We start from the raw sequence: 26,167 nt of genomic DNA, 5'->3' as shown, positions 1-26,167 counted from the left end.
TTCTTGAATGAATTCTATGTATGCCATACAACAGCGTAGAAATGTTTATGTTAGTAACACACTCAACAGCTGATCGCAACAAAGCATCGGTAAAAAACTTGCATTGTCAAATATGACAGTTCTGAGGTAATCGTAAACAAAACAAAGCAAGTCGAGAGCCTCCATCATCATCGCGTATTGTGTGAATCCTGTGCAGTTTCAGTTCGGCAGTGAATCAGAGCGGAGGTTAGCAGTGCAGTTCCTGAAAGGGTTAGCGGAAAAGTAAGGTTACGGCACGACCGCGTGGTCACGCCGAGCTGGAGCTCAGGTCAGAAAAATCCTAGCTGCCGCACATCTCGTTCTGTTTGAGTCAATCAAGCGGACCACGAGTTCTTGTGTCCTGACAACGGAAGGAATTATCCCTCCCGTGGCCGGCGGGTGGACATATGGCTATTATTAGCCGGTCCTAAAGGACGAGCCCCTTCATAGGAGTTCGGACAGAGTCGGTACGCCTCTGATTACGAGTAAGGGAACAAACGTTCGACTTAGCGTAGGAGGATATACCCCGACTCGCATAGCGAAAGAAGAAGAAGAAGTGAATCCTGTGCCCTTTAATTTATTTATTTGTGAATGAAACTGAAGTAAAACGTGGAGGTTAATTGTACGTACGGCCTTACAACAGAGAAGATCGTCTCTGCGGTGCCCAATGATGCAAGGCTATGAATACACAGTTGAAGAGCTGACGCAACTTGCGCAAGAGAAGATTGATCTTGGCGAAAAACTGCTCAAGGATCTGTCCAAACGCGACACGATTGAGGGAGTGAAGAAAATCCAGAAAAAAATCAGCCAAGAGCTAAAGTTCCTTAACCGAGTGAAGACCAACAGGACGGTTACAATCAATCACATCCTCTGCAGTAATCTAACACACTTTGGCTGCCTAGTGGATTGTTTGCTGATGAGTGCGCAGGTGAAGCATGTGGACTATCCGCTTCCGGTGGAAGACCGTGCCTGTCCGCTTCGGGTGGACATTGTCTGCGATGGAGGTGCCACCTGGATCAAGGTGATCGCACGAAACCCAAAATCACTTAGCGATGCTGTGTACGGCCGCACGAGCTACGGTTCGAAATCCATCCTGGAGCAGGCGCAGGAGTACATCCAGGCGGCCAGCAACTTCCCGTACATGTTCCGGCCGCCAACGGTAATCTTCCGTTTTCTGAGCAAACTGGACGATGAGTTGATTGTGGAACTGCAACGTATCGGCATCCGAGTGGTGCTGGCCGAAGAGGAGGATGATGTAAGCGAATGCTCCAAGGAGCCTTCGTCGACCGTTGATGCCCATCACCCAAAAGACGAGATTCGGCTGCTTAACGTCGACGTCACGACGCTCATCGCCTACTGCAGTGCCATGACGAACGGGTCGGCCGCTTGGGAGTTCAAGCAGCCGCTCCTTTCGGAACAGGCCCGCTGGGAACGGGACAAACCGGTGAAGCCCGTACTCGACCAGCTGTTCGAAGGCAGACGGCTCATCTGCTGCCAAACGGCATACGATTCGTTCCACGATATCCTCACGATACTAGGCGGAGAGCGGGAAAAGGAGCGCGCGAAAGCACTCTTCAGTCGGATTCAGGTCCTGCCCGATGTGCCACTCGAGCAGGCGCCGAAGGAGCTGCAGTCATTGAAGTTGGGCGGAAAAATACGACCCCGCAGCTTGCAGGTGTTTGCCTTCGGGCTTTACCACCGCGCCGTCACGGTCACCTCGAACGAAGGTTTTACGCGGGCTGCCAAGATGCAGGGACTCGAGGTGCCCGTCTTCCTGCACGACGCTCGAGCCCTTACCGAGGACAAAGAAAAGACTGCCACACAACTCTCGCAATGACCGAATCGGATGCACCCACCATTTCCCAATGCCTACTCAATCCACGAATAAATAAATTAACGCTCCAATACGCAAGGTTTAGGTGTTCGTTTTTATGCGTTTTGTTTATAAAATCTAATATCCGATACTTCTTTTCCTTACGTTCATGTGGTGTATCTTTTGTGGGTATTTTGTGTGTGTGTGTTTGTGTGTGTATGTATGTAGGTGGAATTTGTGTTTGTCGCCCCGCGGTATTTTATAACAGTTTAATAGCTAATTCATTCAGATTTTTTCAAATTTCTTCTTACCGGGTTTACACAATTCCTATACAAAATTGATCGCTGTCTCTTATCCAGTAGGTTCATGTTTTCTTTCCCCACCCAACTGTTACTGGCCTACATGCAAATATCATGCAAAGAACGGCGTACGGTAGAAGCATACGTTGGCTACGTTGATCGATTATTACAACATTTGCATGACTGTCGCTGTGCCTATATTTGTTTCGTTTTTCTTCCCTGTACGTTGGGAGTCCGCCACCAAAAAACACTAAGGAAGTGGAATCCTGATACTTCCATGTATCGCAAAACTCACTATAGTTTGCTCCTCTTATTCGCAAGTTACATTTGTCCCCTCCTCCCCCGTACCCGTGTGGTATGTCCTAACAAATAAAAATGAAGGTCCACGGCAGCGAGAGACATCGACAGTCAGTTACCGTGGACGAGCGGAACACAAAGCATTTAAATTTCAAAATAGTTATACAAATAAAAGAAAGTGTGCATAAAACATTGTTTTATAAAATTCGAACTACTGTACGCATATAGTCTTGAAAATTGAACCACTTCATTCGCCTGGTTACTATCTTATTATTAATTCAATTGTTCTGTGCTAATGAAAATGTCGACATTTAATGTTTTGTGTAAGCAAATTGTTTAGCAGGTATCTTCCATGTAATCAATATTTAATCCCAATTAAAAACCGAAGCGAGTCCGATTTTGCAATTTATATGTGGCATGCAAATGTATATCCCATGCAAAGAATATCCCAGACGACGTGCACACCTTGCTAAGATAATGAAAAATATTTGGTTGTAATTAATTCACTTGTACAACGTCAATTACACTTGACGTAGGGAATCTCCTATCGTTTTCGTAAGATCTACCAACTTAGGCCGCACCATTTGGGAGTTTGCAGGTCTGATTTGAAAATAAATGGTCAATAGGATGGTGGATTGCGGTCATTAATCTTCGAAACAAATTTGCCGGATAAAATTGCTTTTCCTTATCCCTTTTTGTCAACTTTTTTTCTATCGATAATTTAAGGTAAGATAAAAAAAAATCAGCAAAAATATAAATTCATCATACGTATTTTTCAAGCGCTTAAAATATGAAGCGGAGGGGGAGTGAGGGAAACAAATTTATACTTCTCGTCTCGTACTTGCCACTCGCGGTTTCTCATGGACAATCAGAGGTTGTCGTAAAACTATCGCGGCTGTATTCTTAAAAACGAACGCTTAAACAATGTAGCACACTTTCTAACACAACGATTATTGTTATAAACGCATCGACGGCATACCTTATCAAGTGCGGCTTGTCTCTCTGGTTGCCTACGTACTATTATCCTGTGTCCACTACTGCTCGCGAACTTCAGCCAAAACTCAATGCAAATGGAAAATTATGAGAACATCTCTGCATCGTAACATGACCACCGCCAGGAGGTCTGGAGTTTGTTATATTCCTTAAGCGTGCCACTATCTCTCGTTTAAACATCGAACAGGACCACAAAGCTTCCTACGTTCATTTCTGCTTCAGTCGTGCCGGCGTAGGTATGTTCAGCAACAGCACCGGCCTGCATTTCCTTGTTTTAATCATCCTAAAAGTAGACGGAGAAAGCAGAAAAACAGCAACACCGCATGGTATAGTAACCATACCACAGTAGTAGTTACCAGTTATAGCGATATCGTGGCGCGTTGGAAAGGACAAGATAAAGAAAATAAAGAAAAGAAAACATTAGTAAGGTTTATCACACATTTTCTATGAGAGGATAGGGGAAATGTATATTCGGTCGAGAAACTACCATTTCATTTGCCGCCGCATTTGCCTGCGGGCTGATCTTGAGACATTCGTTGATATCACGACGAAATTGCGATAAGTTTTGGGTGAATCTAGAAGAGAGAAAGGGAGGAAACGGCTAATTCTTTCACTATTCTTTACTGCGGGAAGGCAAGAGCATACTTGTCGCGATTCCGAATGAGCAGATTGCGCTCGATTCCGTCCATCAAAATGTCAAACAGGCGTGCCATGGTTTGTTGTTTGGCTACAGGCTGAGATTGTATGACCGTTTCCCGGATACGACTGCAGAAACACAAGAAAAAGGAAAAATTCCGTTAAAAAATAAAAGAAATAAAATTGACATACTAATGACATGTATAGTCTTACCGGAAGTAGTCCTCGTAGAGCAGAATTAACACAAGCAAAGGCCGGGACATAGACCACTGGTGTTTGCAGTCTTCGAACATGACAATGTTCATCATGGTGGATAGCAGTCCCTGCAAAATTTCTGGATGCAGTTCCATCACCTTGAGGAACATGTTGTTCTCCGGGGGTACCGCCTGCCGGAGCTTTTTGTTCGGGAATGTGGACACTAAAAATGAGTTAAATTTCATAAGTATTAGAATAACTCTAACTTAACACATGGCTAAATGTAAATTTTTACATAAATCGCTTAGAATAACCTCTTGAATTTTTGCACGATAAGTGTATTTTTTTTTCTATAATTGCATGAAGTGAGCTCGACATGTTATAATCTAGTTTCTTATACCGAATAAAATTGTCCCTCCTCAACAAGGTTCCATGGTGTAATGGTTAGCACTTTGGACTCTGAATCCAACGATCCGAGTTCAAATCTCGGTGGAACCTGCCTAATGAAAAACTTTTTTTGCGCTTTTTTTAAATCGAACGTCAAAATCAGGCGTCGTACATGAAATTGATAAAATAACAACCATTTTTTTCAGATACCCACCATTCAGTTGCAGTTGTTTAAAGATGTACGTCACAATATGGTCTAACGTTTGGCAACAACCGGAACAAACTACAGGCTCTATAAGCAAAAGTAAACAATTGTAGGATTAGCGATGGTTGGCACAAATAGATCACATTTTCAACCAAGATGAAACTAGCGACTCACCTAAAGCATTCAATCCTTGGGATATGCTTTCCAGAATGTACAAAAACAGGGGAGGCTCTAGCGTGGAAAGGTATGAGATGTGATCCTGGGCTAAGCACTGAATCAGCGTGTAGTACGACAGCGACAGCTTCGGGTAAACCTGCGAGTGCGAAAAAAACAAGACAAATGAACTGCCGTGCCACAAGAGTCATTCATTTCCTTAGCCACACTTACCAGAATGTCCTCGTGTGGGATGGTGAGGATCAACTTTGCGGTCATGTTCAGCACGTTGTCCAGTGCATTGTCACCGTACAGCTTAAACACGCCAAAGTTGACATAGTAGCCGCTAAGGATTTGCTTCAGCATTTGAAAACACACAGAAATGCCCTTCAGCTTCATTGGGTACATTTGTTCCTTGGGAACATTCAACGACAACATGCTTTCACCTAGAATACAGCAAACAGAATGACATTTGAATTGGAGGAAAAGATGGTATGAAGAGAACAACCGTAATTACCGTAACAGCAGATCAACTTGGACGTTTCCCTGAACAGCAAGATGCCGTTTGGACTAGACACATCGAACTGTAATCGCTGTGACCGGTTGTAGACTAGTTCGGTGAAGAGCTTCAATACGGGCGTCGTCACGGTCGGATCGTGGGCCCACATCTGCACAGCACGGATCAATATTGGCGAATAGTCCGGATAGCTGGAGAAAGAACGAGCCGAAAATTTTTCAGTGCTGAACGATAAAAAAATAACATGTGTCTTCCATCTTATCGCGATACTTACATCCAGTCAAACAGCATCATGTACGGCATCTTCGCATTAAATGCCAACGCTAACCCACGCAAATCGCGCGACAATCCGATCAGCTCCTTCTTTGCCTCCTCACTCGGGAAGTTCATCATGATGATGTTTTCGATTGTGTTCGTGAGTGGCATCATGAAGGTGTTGAACCGCTCCACATCCTCCCCGAGATCCACCATCAGCAACCGGCCAAGGCAGGTGTAGAACATGCTACGACATCGCGTGGCGGCGACAGTGCCGGAACCAAGGAACGAGAAATGCTCACGCTATGAAAATTGGTGCAGTTTTGAAGTTAGAGAAATCTTGGAAATTGAATTGGAAAACGTCTAACACGTACCGTCCGATTGTTCAACATGAACTGTATCTCGTCCAGTTTGATCAACTTGCGAACAGAGGAACAAATTAGGGTAAGATCACTGAGCAGGGTGAGAGTTTTGCGTAGCACTTGCTCGGAATTGCCTAAATATTTGAGGTTAGTAATGCTGTAAAAAAAAACAATAAAGATCGAATCTTAGTCGGCTATGGATCTTAGCTGGTGGTGGAGCTTACGGCAATGCCCGTCTACTTACATCTTTCGGCTAGTTACCGTCAGCATGGTCGTGTCGTCATCACTGACGCCAAGCAACTCCGAAAGGCGCGGGAACATTTTCAGCTTCTGCATGTGCTCGGTGATGTAGATCTTGCGTACGTGCGCCAGGAAGTACATAAAGGCTAGTTCCAGTTTCTCGCAGCCACACTGCGGCAATCGCGAGTCGGTCAGCGTCATCAGCTGCAGTACGCGGATAATCATGTCCCCCTCGAGAACGTCGTGTTCATCGAAAGACGGTGTCGCTATGCGACCCCCGATCGACGCACCGATGATGTACACCAGCCACGTCAGCTGCCCTTCGCAAATCTGCAAATCGATGTGGTTTGCGTTCGACGGACTGGACAACACCTCCTGGTATCGGTTTGCTGTCTGATCGAACAACTGCACCAGCAGCGCGCAGGTCTTATCGTACTCGCAGCGACCGATCGTTGAAAATTGCTCGAGCTGTTGCTGCACCATGCCCGCGTCATCCACCGGGTCTTCGAGGCCCTCCCGAATGATCACCGGCACAGCATCCAGCTTCGAGGTGACAAATGCCTTCGTCACCTCCGGCGTGTACGTCTCTAGGAAGTGCGGTTCGGGTGATTTCACATACGGCAGCGACGCAATCAGCCGTTGCCATAGCGACAGCAGATAGTGAATACTGTTCGGTGCCGATTGCCACATTTGCAGCGATTGTACGGTAAACTTTGCGATCAGTTGTATCGCTTCCGGATAGTTTTCGACCATTACCAGCTCGCTGAGCTGATAGTTGGATTTGAGGCGGGCCAGCAGGCGACAAAACTCGTGATAGTTCTCCGGGTCGCTCAGCCCGTGCGATGTCTTCAGAATATCGGTGGCGCCCTTCACCAGTTTGGTGAGAAACTTTATGCGCTCCGGATTGCTGAAGATCGACCGACGGATGGAGGTGATCTGCACCAGACAGGAAAGGGCCAGGCTGGACAGGCGCGTCGGTAGCACGTGGTAAAGATCGAAAAAGAGCTTCAGCGAGTCCGACTCGGAGTCCAGAAAGGCGGGACGCCAGTTGGTCGGTATCTGCACGGTTGAAATATCATCCGACGACTCGTCGGCCGTGGCTCCGACAAAATCAAAGCTCAAGCAGTTGCGTGCCAGCTCGAGCAGGTGCGTAAACAAACCCTGCTGGGCCTCATCGAGATAGTTCAGATTTTTGCAAACATTATCCTTCGCCTGGCTGAGCAGCGAACAGGCTAGGATGAAGATGTCGTACAGTTTTGAGTCCCGGTAGAGGCTCGCAATGCGACGATGTTTATGGAAGGTGAGATTGCAGGCCGTTTCGGATTGCTGGTTCATTTCGACCGTCAGCTGGGAGAGTATCTGCACGCCAATCATGCAATGTTCGACCGAGCCGCCCAAAAACTCCTTCACGTCTTGCAGGATGTTTTGGAACACGTACTCGCGCTCGTACATATCGAGCCAGCATAGCTTTGTTATCTTCACCAACAGCGACACTAGCGCCTGGATGACGAACGACTGTAGGTTCGGACGGGTGGCCAGGTAAGTGAGCACGTAGTTCCGTATGTCAACGCGTTGCTGCATTCTCAGCACCTGTATGTTCTTGGTTACCAGCTTTGTGAGGATGGTGGTCGCGAACAGCTGCGAAAAGCTCGAATCGGCGCGATCCAGCAGTGTCTGGCACTTGGACAGTGCGTCCGGGTCTTCCTGGAACAGGTAAAGCGCTTTTTCGGCTTCCGCGCGTAATCGCCCATCTTGGGATTCGTAAAACTGCTTGCACAGTATCTCCAACTGTTCCGGTTCCTAGTAAAAAGCATTAAAAAGTAGCGTTAAATTCACATTCGACAAGAAACACACTCGCACATAGCAAGACTTACCATCTCAATCCTGGTGTTGTGGAAGGAGGATGGGGATGTGAAAACAATAATCAACTAAACTATGCGAATTCCTTTCCGGTGTAGTGTTTTGTCCTGCGCACACACAAAAAAAACGAAAAGAAAGTTCGTGCGAATCAGTAAACAATCAACAGAAGCGATCGAAAGGCCATTCCGCTACCCGTCGACTTAAACTTTCCCGGAATAAATACACAGATTGTGGCGTACAAAACACTTCAGCCGAAATGTTGTACACCCGGTGTGGGGAAAAACGGCAGCTTTTCGTCCAAAATGAACCATGGCCTGTCCTGTATGACTAATACATCCGTGGAGAAATTTAATACTACGGCGTATAAACTAAGCAGATTAGGTTTGTTGCGGAAAAAGTTCGTCTATAATCACATTCTATCAAAACTCCGTGATCTGCACAAAACTCGTCTATTTCGTGCATATTCGCGATATGATGGCGTTTATAAGAGCACGCGTCTTTTAGACAAGCAGGACAAACAGAAAACAACACGAACCCATTCTTGGGAAACGCTGGAACTAATGCAACACCTCACATTCGGAAGCTATCAAATCGGCAAAAACATAGCTATTTACCGGCAGAAAAGGATGCGAAATCCTGCGGTGCACAAAAGCAGTTGCAATCCAAACCACCATCTACACTGACAGTGGGCTCAGTGCGATGACAAGTGAGGTACCGGTGTAGGCTAAGAACTAGCCCAAAAAGAAAACGCAATAAAGCAAGCGAAAGACCAATTTGCCAGGCACGGGAAAGGGTATAGTTTCTTGGCGAGCACTTTCGTCGTTGCAGTCTCCAAAGTTAGAATCGTAGTGTAATGCTTGCATGATCGTGGAGACACGAGAAATGCCGCTTTACATTGTACATTTTACTGGCGTGTCTTTTGGTGTGGAAAAAATGTTATCGGTTCTTCTTAGCAATGTTTTTGTTCACATACACTTGAGTGGCGTTACTCCATTGAACGGATAGCTTGCACAACTGATTCGGTCGAGGAAACACTTCTCTTTTGTCTGTAGTATATCGCTTTTTCGACCACTAGCGTGCCTTTGCCTGTTTTCCTCAAGATTCTTGATTGAATTCCGTTTCGTTTCGTTCTATTCTATCGTCGCTTTCGCATCACAACTAGTGTTGGCATTAGCGGGATTCGGAAGATTCAAAGATTCGTCCCTTGGCGGATTCCATTCGATTGGTTGTCAATTTACTGATTCGAATCAGATTTGATTCGCTTCAGACTTGATTTGATTCGAATCTATTTGAACTCCATGTCACTCACTAACGTTTCTGTTACGAGAACAAAATGGTTTGAAATACTCATTCATACATGCATGCATAATAACTAATTAAGGCAAAACTCCAGCAGCCATGTTTTCTGTTTTTGCAATACTATTTGTGAGACAATGAGAATTGGAAACGCTGTGTAATTTGATCAACTGCTACTATGCAATCATATGAGTTGCGGTATGCGGGAGCCCACGGGGTGACAATGATTTAGGTCAGAGATGTGGAGAATGGAATCGGAGATCCGGATCTCCGACCGGATTTGATTCGAAAGACTCGCATCTGTACAAGGACTTGATTTTTCCATCACCAGTGGTCCCACCCCAGCGTTTTTCTGCGAAAGCGGTAATACAGACATGTCAAATCAAGTCGCCCAACCCAAGCAGCTTATGAGCTACCCGATAAAGAACCGGTACATATAAATCCCAACAAAATATTACTCACCTGGTGAAGAAAAGTTCCCGTCTCTTATCATTTTCAGATAAATATACACTATATTTTCGTATATATCGCTTTTCGGACTTTATTCTTTTTCTTCTTCTTCTTGGCGTAACAACCTCTTGGTCATGCCTGCCCGTTAAGGGCTTACGAGACTTGTTTCCCTGTTGTACATGGATAGTCAGTCCTCTCGTACAGGGGAGGGTCCGGTCTCGGTTGGGATTCGAACCCACGCCGTCGAGGTGGTGAGCCTCGGCGATCATGGGCCGATTTTCTAACCGGCGCTACCGCTCGGCTGTCGCGGACCCCCTCCCTCTTAATCTTCTTCAATTCAATTCTAGAAAACATGTAGCGTTCGTGTGTTTTGCATGTTGTTCCCACAATCGTTGATTGGGTCATTTGGTTTGAGGGTTGCCTTCGGTCATTTGATGAAAGTGAGCCACATTTTGAGCACACATTTCAAATTTTGCTCCATACTCTTTTTGACGGTTAATGTAATAACTGAATACAAATTCAAATAGAATAAATCTTAGTAATCTCTTTATCAATCATAAGAAGCAGTCCTTTTGAATAACTTAAGTAGTCAATGAGTGTAAACAATGCCACGGAACATTTTAATTTTGAATGCCATAATTTCATATGATCTAATTTTCGAATCCATGCATTAAATTCCACTTGCATTATGTACATATGTATTTTTCAAGGCTCTACCAAGTTGACTATGCAAGAAATAGGACAAAGGTTTGACTACTGTTTTTTCCGTTATACTGCAGTCTGTTATCAATGTGGTTAGGTTTTTGACCCGCTTCGTTAGATCATCGCCAGCGATAAAGTTGGCCCAGGTACGGGTGGCAAGGGTTTTAAAATGATTATCTCGAATTATATTTGTTCGATCCTCCAACGTGATAAGATCGTAGTTCCACCAGTGATTTGTCAGGATAGAAAGGAAATGAAGCCAATTTTAATAGTGTGGGCTTTATCGGCGATATACATTGCAGATGCAGTTTCGTCAACGGAACGCCATGGCCAGGATCCATTTAACGATGATTTTCTGCGCAGAGTATTGGCCCGAGCACGCAGTTGGAAGCCCGACATAAATTTTGCATCAAACGTGCAGTACCACACATTCCGTTCATTGAAGGGAATCGGTCAAAGCAGGACCGGATTCAAGGTACCGGTGAAACACTACGAGTACGTCTACGACATTGAAATCCCAGACTCGTTTGATGCGCGCGAACACTGGCCCAACTGTGACTCGCTTCGTGAAATCCGTAATCAGGGAACGTGTGGTTCATGCTGGGCGGTGGCAGCCGCGAGCGTCATGTCTGACCGTGTCTGCATCCATTCGAACGGAACGATTAATGTCGCTCTGGCTGCCGAAGATTTGATGGGCTGTTGCGTCGACTGCGGTAACGGCTGCAATGGTGGATTTCTCGACGGAACCAGCTTCCAGTACTGGGTTGATGCTGGGCTCGTGAGCGGTGGGGCGTACAACTCGACGGATGGTTGCAAGCCGTACCCGTTCAAGCCATGCGAGTATCCTTTTAACCAATGCCACCCGGAACAGTCGCCCAAGTGTTCACACCATTGCCAGGATGGAGCCGATCGGCGATACTCAAAGGACAAACTGTATGGGCAGGTGGCGTACGGGGTGCCTCGAGATGAACGAATGATTCGGTACGAGATCATGACCAACGGTCCTGTGGAAGCTGGGTTCGATGTGTACGAGGATGTCCTGCTGTACAAGTCCGGTGTCTATCGACATGTGTACGGGGAGCAGATCGGAAAGCATGCGGTACGAATCATTGGCTGGGGTAGAGAGGGAGGTTATCCTTATTGGCTCATTACGAACTCGTACGGAGAAGATTGGGGTGACCATGGGTATTTCAAGTTTATCCGGGGATCCAATCATTTGGGAATCGAATCGAATGTTATAGCAGGGCTTCCAAAAGTGTAAGCAGCAATGGAATTTTAAATTTATTTAAAAAAGAGAAACGTTTTAATAAAGGTTCTACCATTTTCCAAAGTCTTAGTATGAGTCATGTACAATAAACGAAATTCGTTTGGTTATGGTTCACCTAATTTGATTTAAACGCCCGCTCAAGATCCAGCCTACTAGTCGATGTCCAATTTTTTTGCTTTTTCTTTCTTTCAAAACGTTTATAAAAACAATGGATTCGATTAAATTTTTGAAATGCTCAACAAAATAAATATTATCGAAGCCAATAATGATCGATAGAGTATTTATTGAGCCTTGAAAATAAAAAAAAAACTTGTTCGAAATACAGCCTTTTCTAGAAAATATATTGCTGTAGTTTTAGCGGAATGTACGCATTTTGCTACCGAACTTCCCTCTTCAGAGCTTTGGCAAACCAGCAGAAATGGAACTTTCGATACCGAGATGATCTTCACCACGGAGAATCTTGAAGAATCCGTTATCGCCCCAATCGCTGTTCCAGGAATTAGCAATCAGCCAGTACTTGGTTCCGTTCTCCACGCCCCAACCGAGAATGCGAATAGCATGTCCACCGAGCATTTTACCCGCAACATGCTTGTAGACTCCTGATTTGTACTGCAGCAGATCCTCGTACACGGTGAACGCACCCTCGACCGGACCATTGGTCATGATTTCCTTCTGGATCTGGGCCTCATGGCGAGCGACCGAATAAGACGAGGCGCCATAACGCTTATCCTTTGCATACGGTACGTTGTAGCTGTCCTGGCACTTTTTGACGCACTTTGGCGTTTTGCCTTCTTCGCCTTCGCACGATGGGCGTGTGCCGTTCACATGGTGCTCGCACGGTGCAATCGCGTACGGTTGACAGCCCAGGTTCGAGCCGAATGGGCCACCGCTCACTAGACCTTTGTGCACCCAGTAGCTCCAGGCAGCACCCGGGAAACCACCGTTGCAACCGAATCCGCACGTGTGACAGCATGAAACCAAGTCCTCGGCGGAGAAACGGAAGTGCACCTTTCCACCCGAAGCAATGCACACGCGATCCGACATTGCCTCGACGGCCCCGAAGGCCCAGCATGAGCCGCAGGATCCCTGGTCGCGGATTTCACGAATTGTCGGACAGTTTGGCCACTGTTCGCGCGAGTCGAAGTTCTCCGGCAGGTCGTCATCCTCGTTCATTTCGTGCAAAAGCTCCGGAGCGCGAAACTTGTCCGCATCCGGATGAACACCCATTAGGCCCCGGATGTAGGTGAGCGAGGTGTCGGGATGAAAGTTCTGTCCAGCACGCCATGTAGTGGCCCGGGCGTTGATCTCTTCAATGAACTTTGCTGACAGAGCGTACCTCTTACCACCGGAACCGGCTGCCGAGGTACCGCCGATGGCCAGTGCTACAAGCACCACGTAAAGCAACATTTTCTAGAATGAACAGTATATGAAAAAGGCAATATGATTCAGATAAGGTATGCCTTTTTAAAAAGATGGAAAGTAAATGGGATGGGTTGATTGTATGGAAAACACGCTGAGTAATATAATAAAAACAAATAGAAAAAGCAACACAACAGATAGGGCACAACTTGTTCCAACCTCGCTTGCCCGCTGCTATCGTTAAACAAAATCAGCAAAGGGCACTACTATCAGCTGTTGGACGACTTTTCAGAGTAATCCATCCCTTTGTGTGCTAAATACGTTCTACTTTTCAATTTGTTACGTAGAATGGCGGCGTAATTAGTGCTCTATATTTTACTGTATTTCCTGTGTTAACCATCGAAGATGTGACTAAAATTCGCTTTCAACATGTAATATTGAATACTGTAATTATACTTCTGCAATCAAACGATAAAAAGGAAAGCCCATTTTAGCCACCATTTTCTAACACAAAGACTAACAATACATTTCGGGGTCAACAATCGGGACAAAGTTTTTTGCACAAAGAACTGTACTAGGAAGTAAAATAACACATTTTAGTATTTGATTTTACTTACCAATTATTCACTGCGAGCTGTATAAATACACACTGACGATGGACAAGAATGTTATTGCAGGCCGGGGAGAACTTCTTTTGATGGCGCTGTTTTGGATTGGAATGGATGGATTCAATTATGGTGCTTGAACACGAACTTTCGGTTGAACGACATCTGCAATAAAGGATGAGTTACACGACACCAGCATTGCTGTCAGCGTAACGAGTAGGAATTTTATAAATCGGGTGATGTAGTTATTTCGGTAAAAGAGTAAATGAGGCCCCGGGCTAGATTCTCCTCTTCCTACTGGTTCACATTTAGCGCCTGAAGCTATGCAAAGCGCGACACATGCATTCGTTTCGAATTTTTGAACGCTAACGGTTCGCTTAAAAGACCATAACGGTTTAAACTAATCACGCAGTGGAGGTTGAATGCGGGTCAATATACTTTTACATGTTAAGTTACTAATAAGTAAACTATACCACACATGCTGGACAGCATGAAACAATGAGTTTAGCCGAAGAAATGATTTGGAAACGGCGGCGCGCCCGCAGCGAGCGAAGCGAGCGGACTGCGCTAGGTCTACCGAAAAAGAGAGTTTGTTATAGTTTTGAGAAATAAGGGGGGCCCGTGGGCCCCCCTCATACCGCACCCCTAGGTTGATTGCGTAGCCGAAATTAACGGTACACGGTTCAAATACTCGTAGGTTGAATTTAACGAATTAATGTATCACCAATTGCATACATTCAGTTTAAACGTCCACAAGAGGTGTAGCCACGATCGAAAACATGGCGGCCGGGGCCTCATTTACTCTTTTACCGTTATTTCTTGTAGTTAGGAAAAAGTAAACTTTTGACCTAACAGTTTCAACCCAACATGCTTCGATGCTTAACCACCCGATAAGATAAGTAAAATTAGATTAATATGCCTGTTTATTCATTCGATAGAGGAAATAATACAATGTGTCCGATTCTATTGTATTGCAATGGCATACTGCTGCCGTCTTCCAGTGCCTTAATGGGACTGTCAACGCAAAGCAACCAATTAATCAAGGTTAATGGAACAAAACATGCAAATCAAGGGTCACAATGGCTGAAATAAAATTTACAATTAACCTTTTAAACAAAAAATAAAATATTTAGGTTATTCAAACAACTTTGTGAAAGTAACAATCTTCTGTACTCTCCCTGTATTTTGTATAAAATTGTGCAGAAAAGAGGTAAAGTAACCTTGGTCATAACTTCGAGCTGAAGCAGGCAATGTTTAAATTATCTATACGTTTTTACAGAAATACGATAATGTAACGTTCAAATGAACTAGTACATTATGTTAACCAACTTTGGATTACTTAACCACAAAAAATGCACAATAACCGTACCTGTAAATATGACCGATAGGAAACGAACATTTATTTTATTGTTTATTTTTTTTACAATTTAGGAACAAGGATTTATTTTCTTCATTACCTTTCCTGTTATTTATGCTGTTGTACATAGAAATTGTAAAGAGGCGAAAATAAATTATGAATTCCTACCGCAGTCCAAACTTAACTTCTACCTCTTCTCAGACTAGGAGGCACTAAACAAATGCGTGTTTTGCCTATGCTCTTTTCCTAATATCTCTTGCAATCGACCGTTCACCATTTATCTTCAGTAGTGAAACTAAATGCCCAGCAGGAATCACTGTTTTTAAACACTACTATTCAAAAGAAGTCGTAACATTACTTATAGAATTTTGTTTCGTTCTTCTGGTACTGAAAAAACTGCTACTATCCGCCATTTTACATGCTCAAACACATGTGCCATTTTAAGCTTTACGAAGAGGCTGACGATGTGGTCAATTTGGAACCTTCACCCACGGTAGCAGTCGAAGCCGGCGTAGATCTCTTCATGGCTCTTGCGCGAATGTTTTGCATCGTGTTGAGTGTTAACTTCTCCATCAGACGCGGAGAAACGAAGCGCACGGAGTTAATGGCTAGCTCGAGCAGGGCGTGCGGGAAGTAGCCCGTCGTTTGACGAGTGTGACCCAGGGTATTGATGGCGTTTGCCACGAATACCTTCGGCGAACATGCCAGCCAGGTACTTTTCCTAATCTTTGACATATTGGTAGCGACGGGTCCGGGCAATACAGATTGCACGACAATGTTATGTTTGGCGTACTCGGACGCGAGATCTTCCGAAAACTTGTCCATGTACGCTTTCGAAGCCGAATAAACGGTCAGCATGGGTGCCGGTATGACCGCCGAAAGTGAGGAAATGTTAATAACCACCCCAGCGTGGCGCTTCACCATGCCGGGCATCACGATCTGGCACATACGCGTTACGGACAGTATGTTGCAACTGAGAAGATTCTTGATCAACTTCTCGTTATCCGGCAGCTCGAGAAGGTATTCTGGGTTGGCGTAGCTCATGCCGACGTTGTTCACGATTACCCCGATCTCCAAGTTCTCAATCTGGCCTCGGATTTTTGTGTAGATCTCTTCGCCACCGGTAAAATCGGCATCGATCACCATCGTACGCACTTTATATTCCGTTTCTAGAAAGAAAACAAAACGCCATAAACATATGAATGTATCGGTTAAAAGAACTTTTGTTTTCAAAGTTAATTAAGTACCACAACTTACCAATTTCTTTTGCAACATCCTGCAGCTTTGAAAGTGTTCGACTAACCAGGATTACATTGAGGCCTCTTTTTGCGAGCTACAAATAAATAAATAACAATAAATCTACTATCAGTGTATATATAAATAAAAGTATTATAATAAGCTAATCAATCCTATGCAAGATATTTTTTATGTGCCCTTAGAGTCACACAAAAACACAACATATCCAACAAATAATCGAGAGAAAGTGCATCCGTTATTAAAAAAAGTCTAGCGATAAGATTTTCAAAAAAAAAAGATTTATCATAGATTGATCCATAACCGATGACCACAGTATACCGAGAAGCCAAATGATTATTTTTACTGCTGAAAACCCGTGATTGAACGTTGCTGTTCCAATACAAGCGCTGACTAACCGCATAATAGATAAGCACCCATTACTGACCATGTCCCGTTGCTTGTGTTTAGATGGTGGCAACGTCCTATATTCTTCTACGAGAAAAAAAGTAAACTAGCCAAAAGCGTGGAAGCAAAAACCGAGGTGTATTTTTTATGCAAGTCATTGACACGCCAAGTGTATAAAAGCGTGTCATGTCGAAGGCAAGAAAACTGTCTCCAAGTAAACCCAATCGAACTGGGGAATTGTGAAAGGTTGGAAATGGAAATCACACTATGAAGAGTAGTTTTACTTCCTCGAGGGTTTGGACGCCAGATTGGGCTAAATATTTGTGATTGCTGATAAATAAGTTTTGTTTGTTCAATTTAAGCTCTTTTTTTTCATAACAACACGGTTGGCAGATAAGCGACCATGCCTTGGGTGTGGCAAAGTCGGTAAAATGCTGATTTAAAAAATTGAAATGCTTACAACACAAACATTATTTGCCTAACACGTAATAATAACGTAAATAATATTCCATGTAGCATTGAATTTTAAACCTAAGTTACCAATTCTTTCACTTTGGGAATGATTGTTGTCCACCTTCAAAGTACAAAGTCGGAATATGTCAACGAATTAACGCATGGAAAGGAAGTGTACACTACATCCAAACCTGGTTTGTAATCGGTTCACGAACCGTCGGGCAGATTCGAGGAGGTATCATTCTTTCAACGGCTAGCCGGCTGCCTGAAATGGAGGCGAGACTCTACCGTTTAAACCCTTTCCTATCCCGACACCGTACCAGACAGACTGGAATACGAAGTAACTTGGATTCGAGAAACGTGCGGTTTTTTTTCAGTCACCTTTACGGCCATTAAATACAACTACTCAGCATTGTTGCTTAAACTGTCAGCATGGATTCGCTTCCTGAACCGGTGGTATGAAAACTGGCATCGATCGGAAAGTTGCGTGAGCTTGTGTTCACCCTTCCCTTCAGTAATCGTCGTAGTTCGATCGGGGGTTGTTGGTGATCATATTCGTGAACTTGACTTTTCTACGTCAACCTTAGCTAATTGCAAATGCATCGCGCACAGGTATAGGTGAGTGCAACTGCAGTTGGTGCAGTTGCCGACACTTTTTTTCTCCCTCATACATTCAACTTACCGCCTGTGCGTACGCCTTGCCTATGCCATCGGTGGCTCCGGTGATTACTGTAAATAAAAAATGTAAAAAATACTTTAAAAGTGATGAAATGAAAAGTTAATGAACGCCCCGAAGACTTTCGAGGACACACGTCAATGGTTATTTTGGAAGGGATTTTTTAAATGACACTATTTCTAGGAGGAACTGTGTGAACAAGATACACGACAGAATACAAATAGTCACGTTTTCTTCAAATAATCTGGAGTTTCCTGCGCAAGTAACTAGAGGTAAAAATCCCATTGAATAAGCGAAACATTCGACAATTGACGCGGTAATAAATGGAAGGGTAAACATTATGTTCCCATAGAAAGGTAATCACTTAGCTCACCCTTCAGATCGGTACTCGTGTTCGAGAACGTGTTGCATTCTGAAGGGAGTAATCTGGCACCCACTGATCGGGGTCAAAGAACACCCTATGATAATATACCGGCCCAAAGGCTAACACGTACAGGGCTTTGTGGAAGTACAGATTAGTGGCTGGTGGCCTCATCCTGCACTCATTAGACGTTGGAGTTGTCTATAATTTTTGCTTTTATCTTTCATCGCCCGATGGGAAATGATCTTGCTATTCAGATCATCGATCTTACAACATCCGCGCGCACGCTTGAAGGTGGTTTTGCACATCGTCGGATCGTTTCAATGCCATCAAGTTCCGTCCCGCCACTCAGTGGTCAATTCCCCAATGCAAACGGATGATAGTGATACTTTTAGTATCGTACTTCTGAGAGCTAGCACTTTTTTGCAGTCAGTATTATGGAGATAAACAAGTTTTTCGATTGGGGTTTTTTTTAAGAAAAAAAAACTTTGGTGCTAACCAGCGTGATGGGGGCGTCTTTTTAGAACCTTTTGGTCGCCAGCAACTGACGTAACTTCGTGAGTCGCCGGTCCCACGGAGTTCTAACAGGAGAACATCTTCGCGATGGAAGTACATCTTCTCCCGTCTTTGCTTACAATTATGGGTTACCGGGAAGACTTGTCGTTCCACTTCCCTTTTGCCACTTCAGTCGGACAGATTTTGTTTATCACTCCTTTAAACGATGCCAGCTCAAGTATTATTGACTTTTCAAATATTTCAATTGGGAGGCTTTTCCCCATCCGCAAACGAAGATAGATACTGAGAATTAGACGTAAGGTATTTAATAGCAAAAAATTAAAGACATATTGACGCAATTACCACACTGAGAGTTCTCTTTCCTAGAGGAAAGGATAACCGGGTTTTTGTGTTTAAAACTGGGAAGAATCGAGGAATGATAAGCAACATTTAATTTTTGCTCTGTACCGGCTTGATTTTTGCAGCCATATGTCGAGATTGTCAGTTTTTAAATGACATAGCTAAATTGGTTTCCTACTTCCTCTTAAATTGCTTTTGTTAAACGATGATCATCATTAAGTATTTTAGAAAACCTATTAATTTACAAATGACTGTAGACCATATACATTCTGGGTTTACACGCAGTTTGGAGCAAAAACATAGGAAACAACCTAAGCTCCATTGTCTTATGCATATATATCGTCAAAGCTGCTGGTTGAAGATAAACCGGTTTTTCGAAGCTCGGACTTTCCTTTTCCAAAACAAATTTCTGTTTAAGCTTTCCACTGAAATGCGCCGAAAAGATTGGGCTTCTTTTTTTACACTAAAAAATACCTGATTCGGAACGGACTCAATAATCTACGCACGTAGCGACGTAGTTTGGAAGGAAAGATTTTATAACCGGTTTGTTATTTTCTATGGATTTGATTTGTTTCGCTCTCGTAATTTTGTTGGAGAAAGCCAAATAAATGTGAAAACGTGGTAAACGTTACATGATCACAGCTACGTCACTTCACAGCGATGGGAATTGATGCTACGTTTAAAATTCAACATGGTCCATTTTGATCCCATCAAATACCGGATCTGGTTACTCTTCACCTTGAGATAATAACACGGGATACTGGTTTGATTGTTGGCCCCGAACGAAAAGCTTATCTTTTGCCAGCTAGCCCCGCTTGTAATCTTTTTTTAATACTACGTTAGTGCTGCGGCAAAATTTGGTAGGCCCGGTTCTTCTGATGCTTTCGAACATTACGTAGTCCGCCACCGGATAGTCGGTCCGTATATGTTTAAACTCAGTGATTTTCGCTGCATCTTACACGCACAGTTCTTCCCCCACCTTGTATGCCAGCAGAGTGGGTGCTAGTTGGCCAAATTTTGGCAGTCCTTGGATCGACCTTTGTCAACCAGGGTTCGAATCAAACGCAGATCATTAGAAGATTGTGTATCTATGATTTGGGGTTAAAAACTGGTTTCACTAGACTAATATTAGCAGCAGGTTTATCCCACCTCATCCACTATGGATAACAAAAACGAGCAATCATTGGCATTCGAGGTATTAAAACTAACTTATCGAACACGCACATATTACATTGATTTGTTTTTCATACAATTAGCACGTAGGAACCTAAATTTTGTATGATTTGAAGAAAATTTTTTATAGAAACCGATCTACAAATTCGAACCGCGACTCGGAAGTTAGTTTTACTTATGTGTACAAAGCAGGAAACATCGAACAAAACCTTCCTCGGAAATTAGTCTATCAGTTCGATCATTAATACCTTTCAATTAACGACGATGCTCTAAGGACACCGACCTTAAACATACGACGGTGGCAAAGATACTTACGTGCCCATTCGCCGACCTTTTTAAGATTGATGCGACATCCGAACACCTTCGGGCCAATGAGGTTCTGATAAATCCAGGGAAACACTTTCCGCAGTATAAACAGCGACACCAGCACGGCACTGGTACCGCCAAGAACGCCGGAAGTGGTGACCATTTTTAGCTGAATCGAGTTGACGATGCAAATGAAGCACTTGCAAGGTAAGCACACCTGGGGTAGGCGAGGTTCAGTTGCGTCGCAGACCTTTCTCCTTCTCCTTTCCGAGGTAGACCGAGGTTTGCGAGTGTGGTTGAACTATGGTCACCGCGTCCAAATCACACGTGCCACGGGGATGCACGGGAAAGTTCCGGCACCGCGGAGAACACACACTAGCAGGAAGACCGACCGTCGTAACACGAGCACGAAACCACCCGTCCGCCGCGAGGTGTGAACGTTGAATAAGCGGCGTGCAAGAAAGCCGTGGGATCGATCGTGCCGAACCCTGGAAACGATACGTTGGGTATTGTTGCCGGGAGTATGTGGTCGGTCCGTCGTTGTGTTGGTGCTGGAAGGTGGCTGGAATTTTTATTGATAAGCTTCGATTCTGGCTTGAACAGACTGGACTGATGGCGTCAGATGGTTTAACTGCCGGTGCGAAAACTGTTGTCCTTTCGCGGGTTGTCTAAGCTTCGTGTGTCGTACGTGCTGCTCCGCAAGGGACTGCTGACGATGTTCATCGATTCAGCATTCGCATACCGTTCAATCACAAACAACACCCTTAGCCGCAAGCAGAAGAAAATTTTGTAAGGGGTTCAGTCGCCCGACGATGGAGATGCTCGATGATTATGTAGATGTTTTCTTTGCGACCACTTTCACCTTTTACTTCATTTCCGTCTTTCGAGCAAGGGAAAGAGAAGGGCGTCGAGAAGCAAAAAAAAAGAATAATGTGGTTTTCACACAGCGTAACGTTTGATGTGTTTTCTTTTGTGTCCGTAGAAAGCGAACTGCAAAACGTAGAAAGAAATGTTGAAGCCAGTGGGGAAAGAGAAATGAAAAAGAGAAAAACAAATGACAACAAACTGTCAAAAAGCGCATGACCGTTTCGTAATGGTATTGGTGAAAGTGCTGAAATGAAAGTTTCAAAAGGACCGTTATTGTTGACGATGTGGAACAGTCAACAGAATGCCTACCTAAAGCAGTCTGTAAAATTTTTATCGTATTTGTTCCGCTAGATGCTCTTCATTGTTTTTATAAAACATGAAACCCTTCACTCAGTTAATAATTGTTGTTTCAAAAAGAAATTAAACTTTTACGTAGCAGCGTTTCAAATGCTAGGTTGACCAGTGATCAAGCAAAATGTACAAATGGCGTGTACATGTTTTACTTACTGGCTGCCAACCTGTTACTACCTACTTATTGGTGTAAAGTAAATACGCTTAAAATTAACTTCAATAATTTTTAAAATATTTTTCTATTAACTTTAATTTTTTTTTAAATTAACTTTAAATTTTTAAGTGTAAGTTGATGGTTGTTTTGACCATCAGCGTGAGCATCGGTCCCTGGTGTGTAAGAATCCATATTTAAGTTAAAGAAAGTTAGGAAGCACTTCATGATGCAACTAACGATGCGGACCACTTGATTATTAACTTTTTCTATTGCCGACCGAGTGTACGGCAAGCGGTTTTTCTGGTTTTCAATGAACTTGATCCACTGACCTTGAACGGATGGAGCGTACGCTTGCGTGGAGCCTTTTCCCGTACGCCATGCCATCTCGAGTAAACGTTCATGGAGTAAGAGTAAAGACGCTTGTAAATGGGTGGGGGATACGAAAATGCGGCAAAAGAGAAGCGGATACAGTTCAACGACCGCCACGATGTTTTCACTTTCAATGGGATCAGCTACGTTGACACTGAAGCTACTGACGAGTCAGCTTGATGTGATTTATTTCGGATCGTTCATCTCCAAAACGGTTGGTTCATTTTTGAAAAGTAAGAAAAACAAAATACACATAACAAATCGATACAATTTGCATATCTTTAAAATCTTATCTCCCTTTTCCGAATAACTCATGGTTGAATTTTTAAAAGTTCGCCATTTATAATTTATGTGACCATTCTATGATCAATGTTTTCTTTGTTCACCAAATTTTGTCTGATAGATCAACCGTTTAATGAATTATCAACCATCCCAATTTGAATGATAGGGAGAGTTGTAATATGTGTGTATTGCACAAAGACTTCAATGTACAAATTGGATGTATTCGTAAAATTCGTTAAAACTGTATTAAACTGTGTATCAATAAAACAGGATATAGCTTCAAATTGCAGGTACAAAGAAGCTGTGTTCCAACTGTTGCTTGAATGTAACTACAGAACTGAATACAGAAATGTTTTGAATGTATTACTTCTTCTACTTCTACATACAGCTGTACATGTTTTTGAAAATTGGCGGGTGTGTCCATGGCCAAAGGTCAATTCAATGACCTTACAGTAAAGCAGGAGGTTTTGTCTCTAAGGCACCAAGCTTTGAAATTGCTCTCCAGATCTAATGTTGTCTCTAACTGTAACACATCCCACAGGTAAAGCCTTTAGTGACCAACAGCTCATCTTATCGTCCCGATCAATGTTCCATTGCCATTCAGCCATGAGGATGTTATAGCCCACCCGTGGTCTGGCCAATATTTGATACAGAATAATCGGAATGTGGATTAGCCTATCACAGTTTGATACTGCTTAAGTCGTCTAAGCGGGCCGTGGCTTTGATTTACTGAATCTACCACATAATCTTCACCAGATTTCAATGCAAGTTCTGTCATCAACACGGGGCCCGTGTAACCAGTCAACGGCAAATAAAAGTCCGTTGGAGCTTAGAATTCAAATCCAAGCAGGCCGAAAAGCCGTGGTAACCCGGTAGAGGGCGCTAACCGCTTAACCGTTTCGATGACCTCTGTCGAACAGATCCCACAGTTATGCAACAGACATTACTCAAATTTAGGCAATGTCAGCAGGCCAAACTGGTATAGTTTTGAAAACACAACCCCAACATATTTTACATCGCAGTACACGTTGAAAATTAGTTTGGTTTCAAAGAAATTATAACATCACGTGAACATGGCCGCTAATGCAGGTGCTAAATTCTTTCGTGAATTTTTCAGAGACAGTCCCTGTCGAATGGTAAGAAAAGCAAATCCTTAATTGACACAGAATTCACGCTTCACTTTAAATTTCTAGTCATATCTTTTGAAATCTAGCGAAATACGTAGTCAACATTTAACGCAAAAGAAATCTCACGAGCGGCCTCAAACAGCACCAAGTATCCTGCTGAATCGAGCATCGTCATTGGTCGTAAATAATGTAGCGAATTTTGATCATAATGGTAGGACACAGCCTCCATCAACGCGATCTCCTACCCCACTTCCAAAGAGCATCAGAAAGCCAAATAGCAGTACAAGTACTGTCCGAAAAGATCCTTCCAGGAAGCATCCGAATACCACCGGCATCGGTGGTAACGAAAACTTGAACACAACACCACAACGGAACCCACAACCGTCGTCACGGAAACCGGGAGGCTGCAAGGTGTGCCTTCCGAATGATCCGACCGGTTTTTTGCTAAACGAAATCGACCACATCCGTGATCGTATACTCGATCGACCGGAAAGTATCAGTTGCCGTCAGGCTATCGCTCTCGTGCAAGACATTCGTAACCGATGCGATGCGATTGTTCTTCCAGTCGACGGTAGTGAAACGGGTGCTAGAGTTAAATTTTTCGGTGGCCGGGTGGAAGGTTTCGGTAAGGTGGCACAAATCAAACGAAGGCCTTCGGAGGAGCTTGCCGCTTTAATAGCGAAGCGAGAGAAAACAATATCACAGAAAAGGATGCTGCAGTCTCCGCTAAGTGGTTGGTTTCCAAAAGGCGATGACCGGACCGAATTCCCCGAGGCGATAGCACCGAGGACCAAACAAATCTAAATTATAAACATGTGCAGCTATGGCTGAAATTCTGTAGACTAAATTTCACAGTCGATGAATTGCATTAAAATAAAAACAAATATGCAGCAACCAAAGGCTCTGGAGGATGATCGCGTGTTACTTAATAAACAAATCCATCAACAGGACGATGACCAACTCGTGAGTAGCTTCGATTGATAACGATCAGGAACAGTATTTAAAGCGTTTGGCCCTGACATTGATTACGCCAGTCGCTCATCAGAGCTAAGTGCTACAGGCATCATGGGACCGTATACAACGCTGGCCGTTATCGGACTTTTCTGTCTTCAAGGCAGCCTTGCGGTTGGTAGCGCCGAGAACAACCTTTCATTCAAGTTGTTCGTGAAGAACAGCAGCGGCGAAAACTCGCACCAGCCGCAGCCGAACTACCGAGACTATTCTTCGTACCGGTCGCGCAACGCCTACTATGGATCCGCGGCCCCGGAGTACTTCCACACCGGCTTCGGCAGTGTGGTTCCGTCTCAGGAGCAGTTTGTGGCGGCCATCAACAACCGCACTCGCACCTGGAAGGCGGGAGTGAATGCGCAACCTAGCCATTCCTACATGACTGGAGTACTGCCGGAACAGGCGCTGAAATATCAGCTTCCGCTGGGCTTCGTGCTGAAGAAGGAGTATGAACCGCTGCCAGCATCGTTCGATGCTCGCCAGAAATGGACCTACTGCCCGAGCATGAACGTGGTACGTAACCAGGGATGCTGTGGTTCGAGCTACGCCGTTTCGGCTGTGTCTGCCATGACCGACCGTTGGTGTGTGCACTCGGAAGGAAAGGAACAGTTCAACTTCGGTGCGTACGACGTTGTGTCCTGCTGTCACCGTTGCGGCTTTGGATGCGAGGGAGGAGCGCCGAGTGCGGTCTGGCAGTACTGGGTCGAGAATGGCATCACCAGTGGTGGAGCGTACGGTTCGCACGATGGCTGCCAGTCGTACCCGTTCGATGTGTGCAAGAAGCAGGTTGACCCAAGTGAGGCTCCGCGTTGTATGCGCACCTGCCAGCCAGGATACAACACGACCTACGCGGAAGACAAACACTACGGTCGGGTAGCGTACGCCGTGCCCAAGGACGAGGAGCGCATCATGTACGAGCTGTACAACTTTGGCCCGGTGCAGACCTCCTTCACCGTGTTCACCGACTTTTTGCAGTACAAGAGCGGCGTCTACCGCCATGCGTTCGGTGTGCGCTTCGGCACACATGCCGTCAAGGTGATGGGTTGGGGTGAGGAGAACGGAGTCAAGTTCTGGCTGTGTGCGAACTCGTGGGGAGCCGAGTGGGGCGATGGTGGCTTCTTCAAGTTTGTCCGAGGCGAGGATCACCTGGGAGTCGAAGCGAACGTCGTCACCGGACTTCCCCTGTTCCGCTAGAAATCGCTTATCAATGAAGGTTGATGCAAGGAACTACTTTATATGTTTATACAATATATGCAAGTGAATAGAATTCGGTTGTGT

The 26,167-nt window shown here is 44.4% G+C and overlaps 7 protein-coding genes and 1 non-coding gene across 8 annotated transcripts; 5 read left to right on the top strand and 3 right to left on the bottom strand.

The window, feature by feature from the left end:
* Positions 1-131: 131 nt before the first annotated feature.
* On the top strand, positions 132-1,923 carry LOC131260583 (UPF0415 protein C7orf25 homolog). Its single transcript, XM_058262346.1, has 2 exons — positions 132-179; positions 573-1,923. The coding sequence occupies exon 2, from the start codon at positions 686-688 to the stop codon at positions 1,853-1,855; it is 1,170 nt and encodes a 389-aa protein (XP_058118329.1). The 5' UTR covers positions 132-179; positions 573-685; the 3' UTR covers positions 1,856-1,923.
* Positions 1,924-3,302: 1,379 nt separating this feature from the next.
* On the bottom strand, positions 3,303-9,368 carry LOC131260581 (ran-binding protein 16). Its single transcript, XM_058262345.1, has 13 exons — positions 9,204-9,368; positions 8,245-8,337; positions 6,375-8,170; positions 6,143-6,287; positions 5,788-6,071; positions 5,514-5,704; positions 5,231-5,442; positions 5,018-5,156; positions 4,853-4,930; positions 4,270-4,474; positions 4,066-4,185; positions 3,908-3,995; positions 3,303-3,688 (listed from the first exon to the last, which is right to left on the bottom strand). The coding sequence occupies exons 2-13, from the start codon at positions 8,245-8,247 to the stop codon at positions 3,593-3,595; spliced, it is 3,357 nt and encodes a 1,118-aa protein (XP_058118328.1). The 5' UTR covers positions 8,248-8,337; positions 9,204-9,368; the 3' UTR covers positions 3,303-3,592.
* Trnaq-cug (transfer RNA glutamine (anticodon CUG)) lies at positions 4,678-4,749 on the top strand. Its single transcript has one exon. It is a non-coding gene; the product is annotated as a tRNA-Gln (tRNA).
* Positions 9,369-10,825: 1,457 nt separating the features above from the next.
* On the top strand, positions 10,826-12,008 carry LOC131272488 (cathepsin B-like). The gene has a single exon (XM_058274232.1). It carries the CDS (start codon positions 10,848-10,850, stop codon positions 11,937-11,939), a length of 1,092 nt encoding a protein of 363 aa, XP_058130215.1. The 5' UTR covers positions 10,826-10,847; the 3' UTR covers positions 11,940-12,008.
* Positions 12,009-12,189: 181 nt separating this feature from the next.
* LOC131259804 (cathepsin B) lies at positions 12,190-14,028 on the bottom strand. Its single transcript, XM_058261393.1, has 2 exons — positions 13,922-14,028; positions 12,190-13,355 (listed from the first exon to the last, which is right to left on the bottom strand). The coding sequence occupies exon 2, from the start codon at positions 13,350-13,352 to the stop codon at positions 12,339-12,341; it is 1,014 nt and encodes a 337-aa protein (XP_058117376.1). The 5' UTR covers positions 13,353-13,355; positions 13,922-14,028; the 3' UTR covers positions 12,190-12,338.
* A 1,264-nt stretch (positions 14,029-15,292) lies between these two features.
* LOC131259805 (very-long-chain 3-oxoacyl-CoA reductase) lies at positions 15,293-21,471 on the bottom strand. Its single transcript, XM_058261394.1, has 4 exons — positions 20,741-21,471; positions 18,043-18,089; positions 16,524-16,599; positions 15,293-16,435 (listed from the first exon to the last, which is right to left on the bottom strand). Exons 1-4 carry the CDS (start codon positions 20,892-20,894, stop codon positions 15,714-15,716), a joined length of 999 nt encoding a protein of 332 aa, XP_058117377.1. The 5' UTR covers positions 20,895-21,471; the 3' UTR covers positions 15,293-15,713.
* A 2,356-nt stretch (positions 21,472-23,827) lies between these two features.
* Positions 23,828-24,685, top strand: LOC131262805 (uncharacterized). The gene is made up of 3 exons (XM_058264886.1): positions 23,828-23,890; positions 23,948-24,061; positions 24,140-24,685. Exons 1-3 carry the CDS (start codon positions 23,828-23,830, stop codon positions 24,683-24,685), a joined length of 723 nt encoding a protein of 240 aa, XP_058120869.1.
* A 261-nt stretch (positions 24,686-24,946) lies between these two features.
* On the top strand, positions 24,947-26,141 carry LOC131262795 (cathepsin B-like). Its single transcript, XM_058264874.1, has one exon. It carries the CDS (start codon positions 24,947-24,949, stop codon positions 26,081-26,083), a length of 1,137 nt encoding a protein of 378 aa, XP_058120857.1. The 3' UTR covers positions 26,084-26,141.
* Positions 26,142-26,167: the final 26 nt, after the last annotated feature.

This window comes from Anopheles coustani, chromosome 3, assembly GCF_943734705.1.
Source record: "Anopheles coustani chromosome 3, idAnoCousDA_361_x.2, whole genome shotgun sequence".
In the NCBI taxonomy this organism is placed as follows: domain Eukaryota; kingdom Metazoa; phylum Arthropoda; class Insecta; order Diptera; family Culicidae; genus Anopheles; species Anopheles coustani.
The sequence above is the reverse complement of the archived record's forward strand: the minus strand, read 5'-3'. Positions and strand labels throughout refer to the sequence as shown.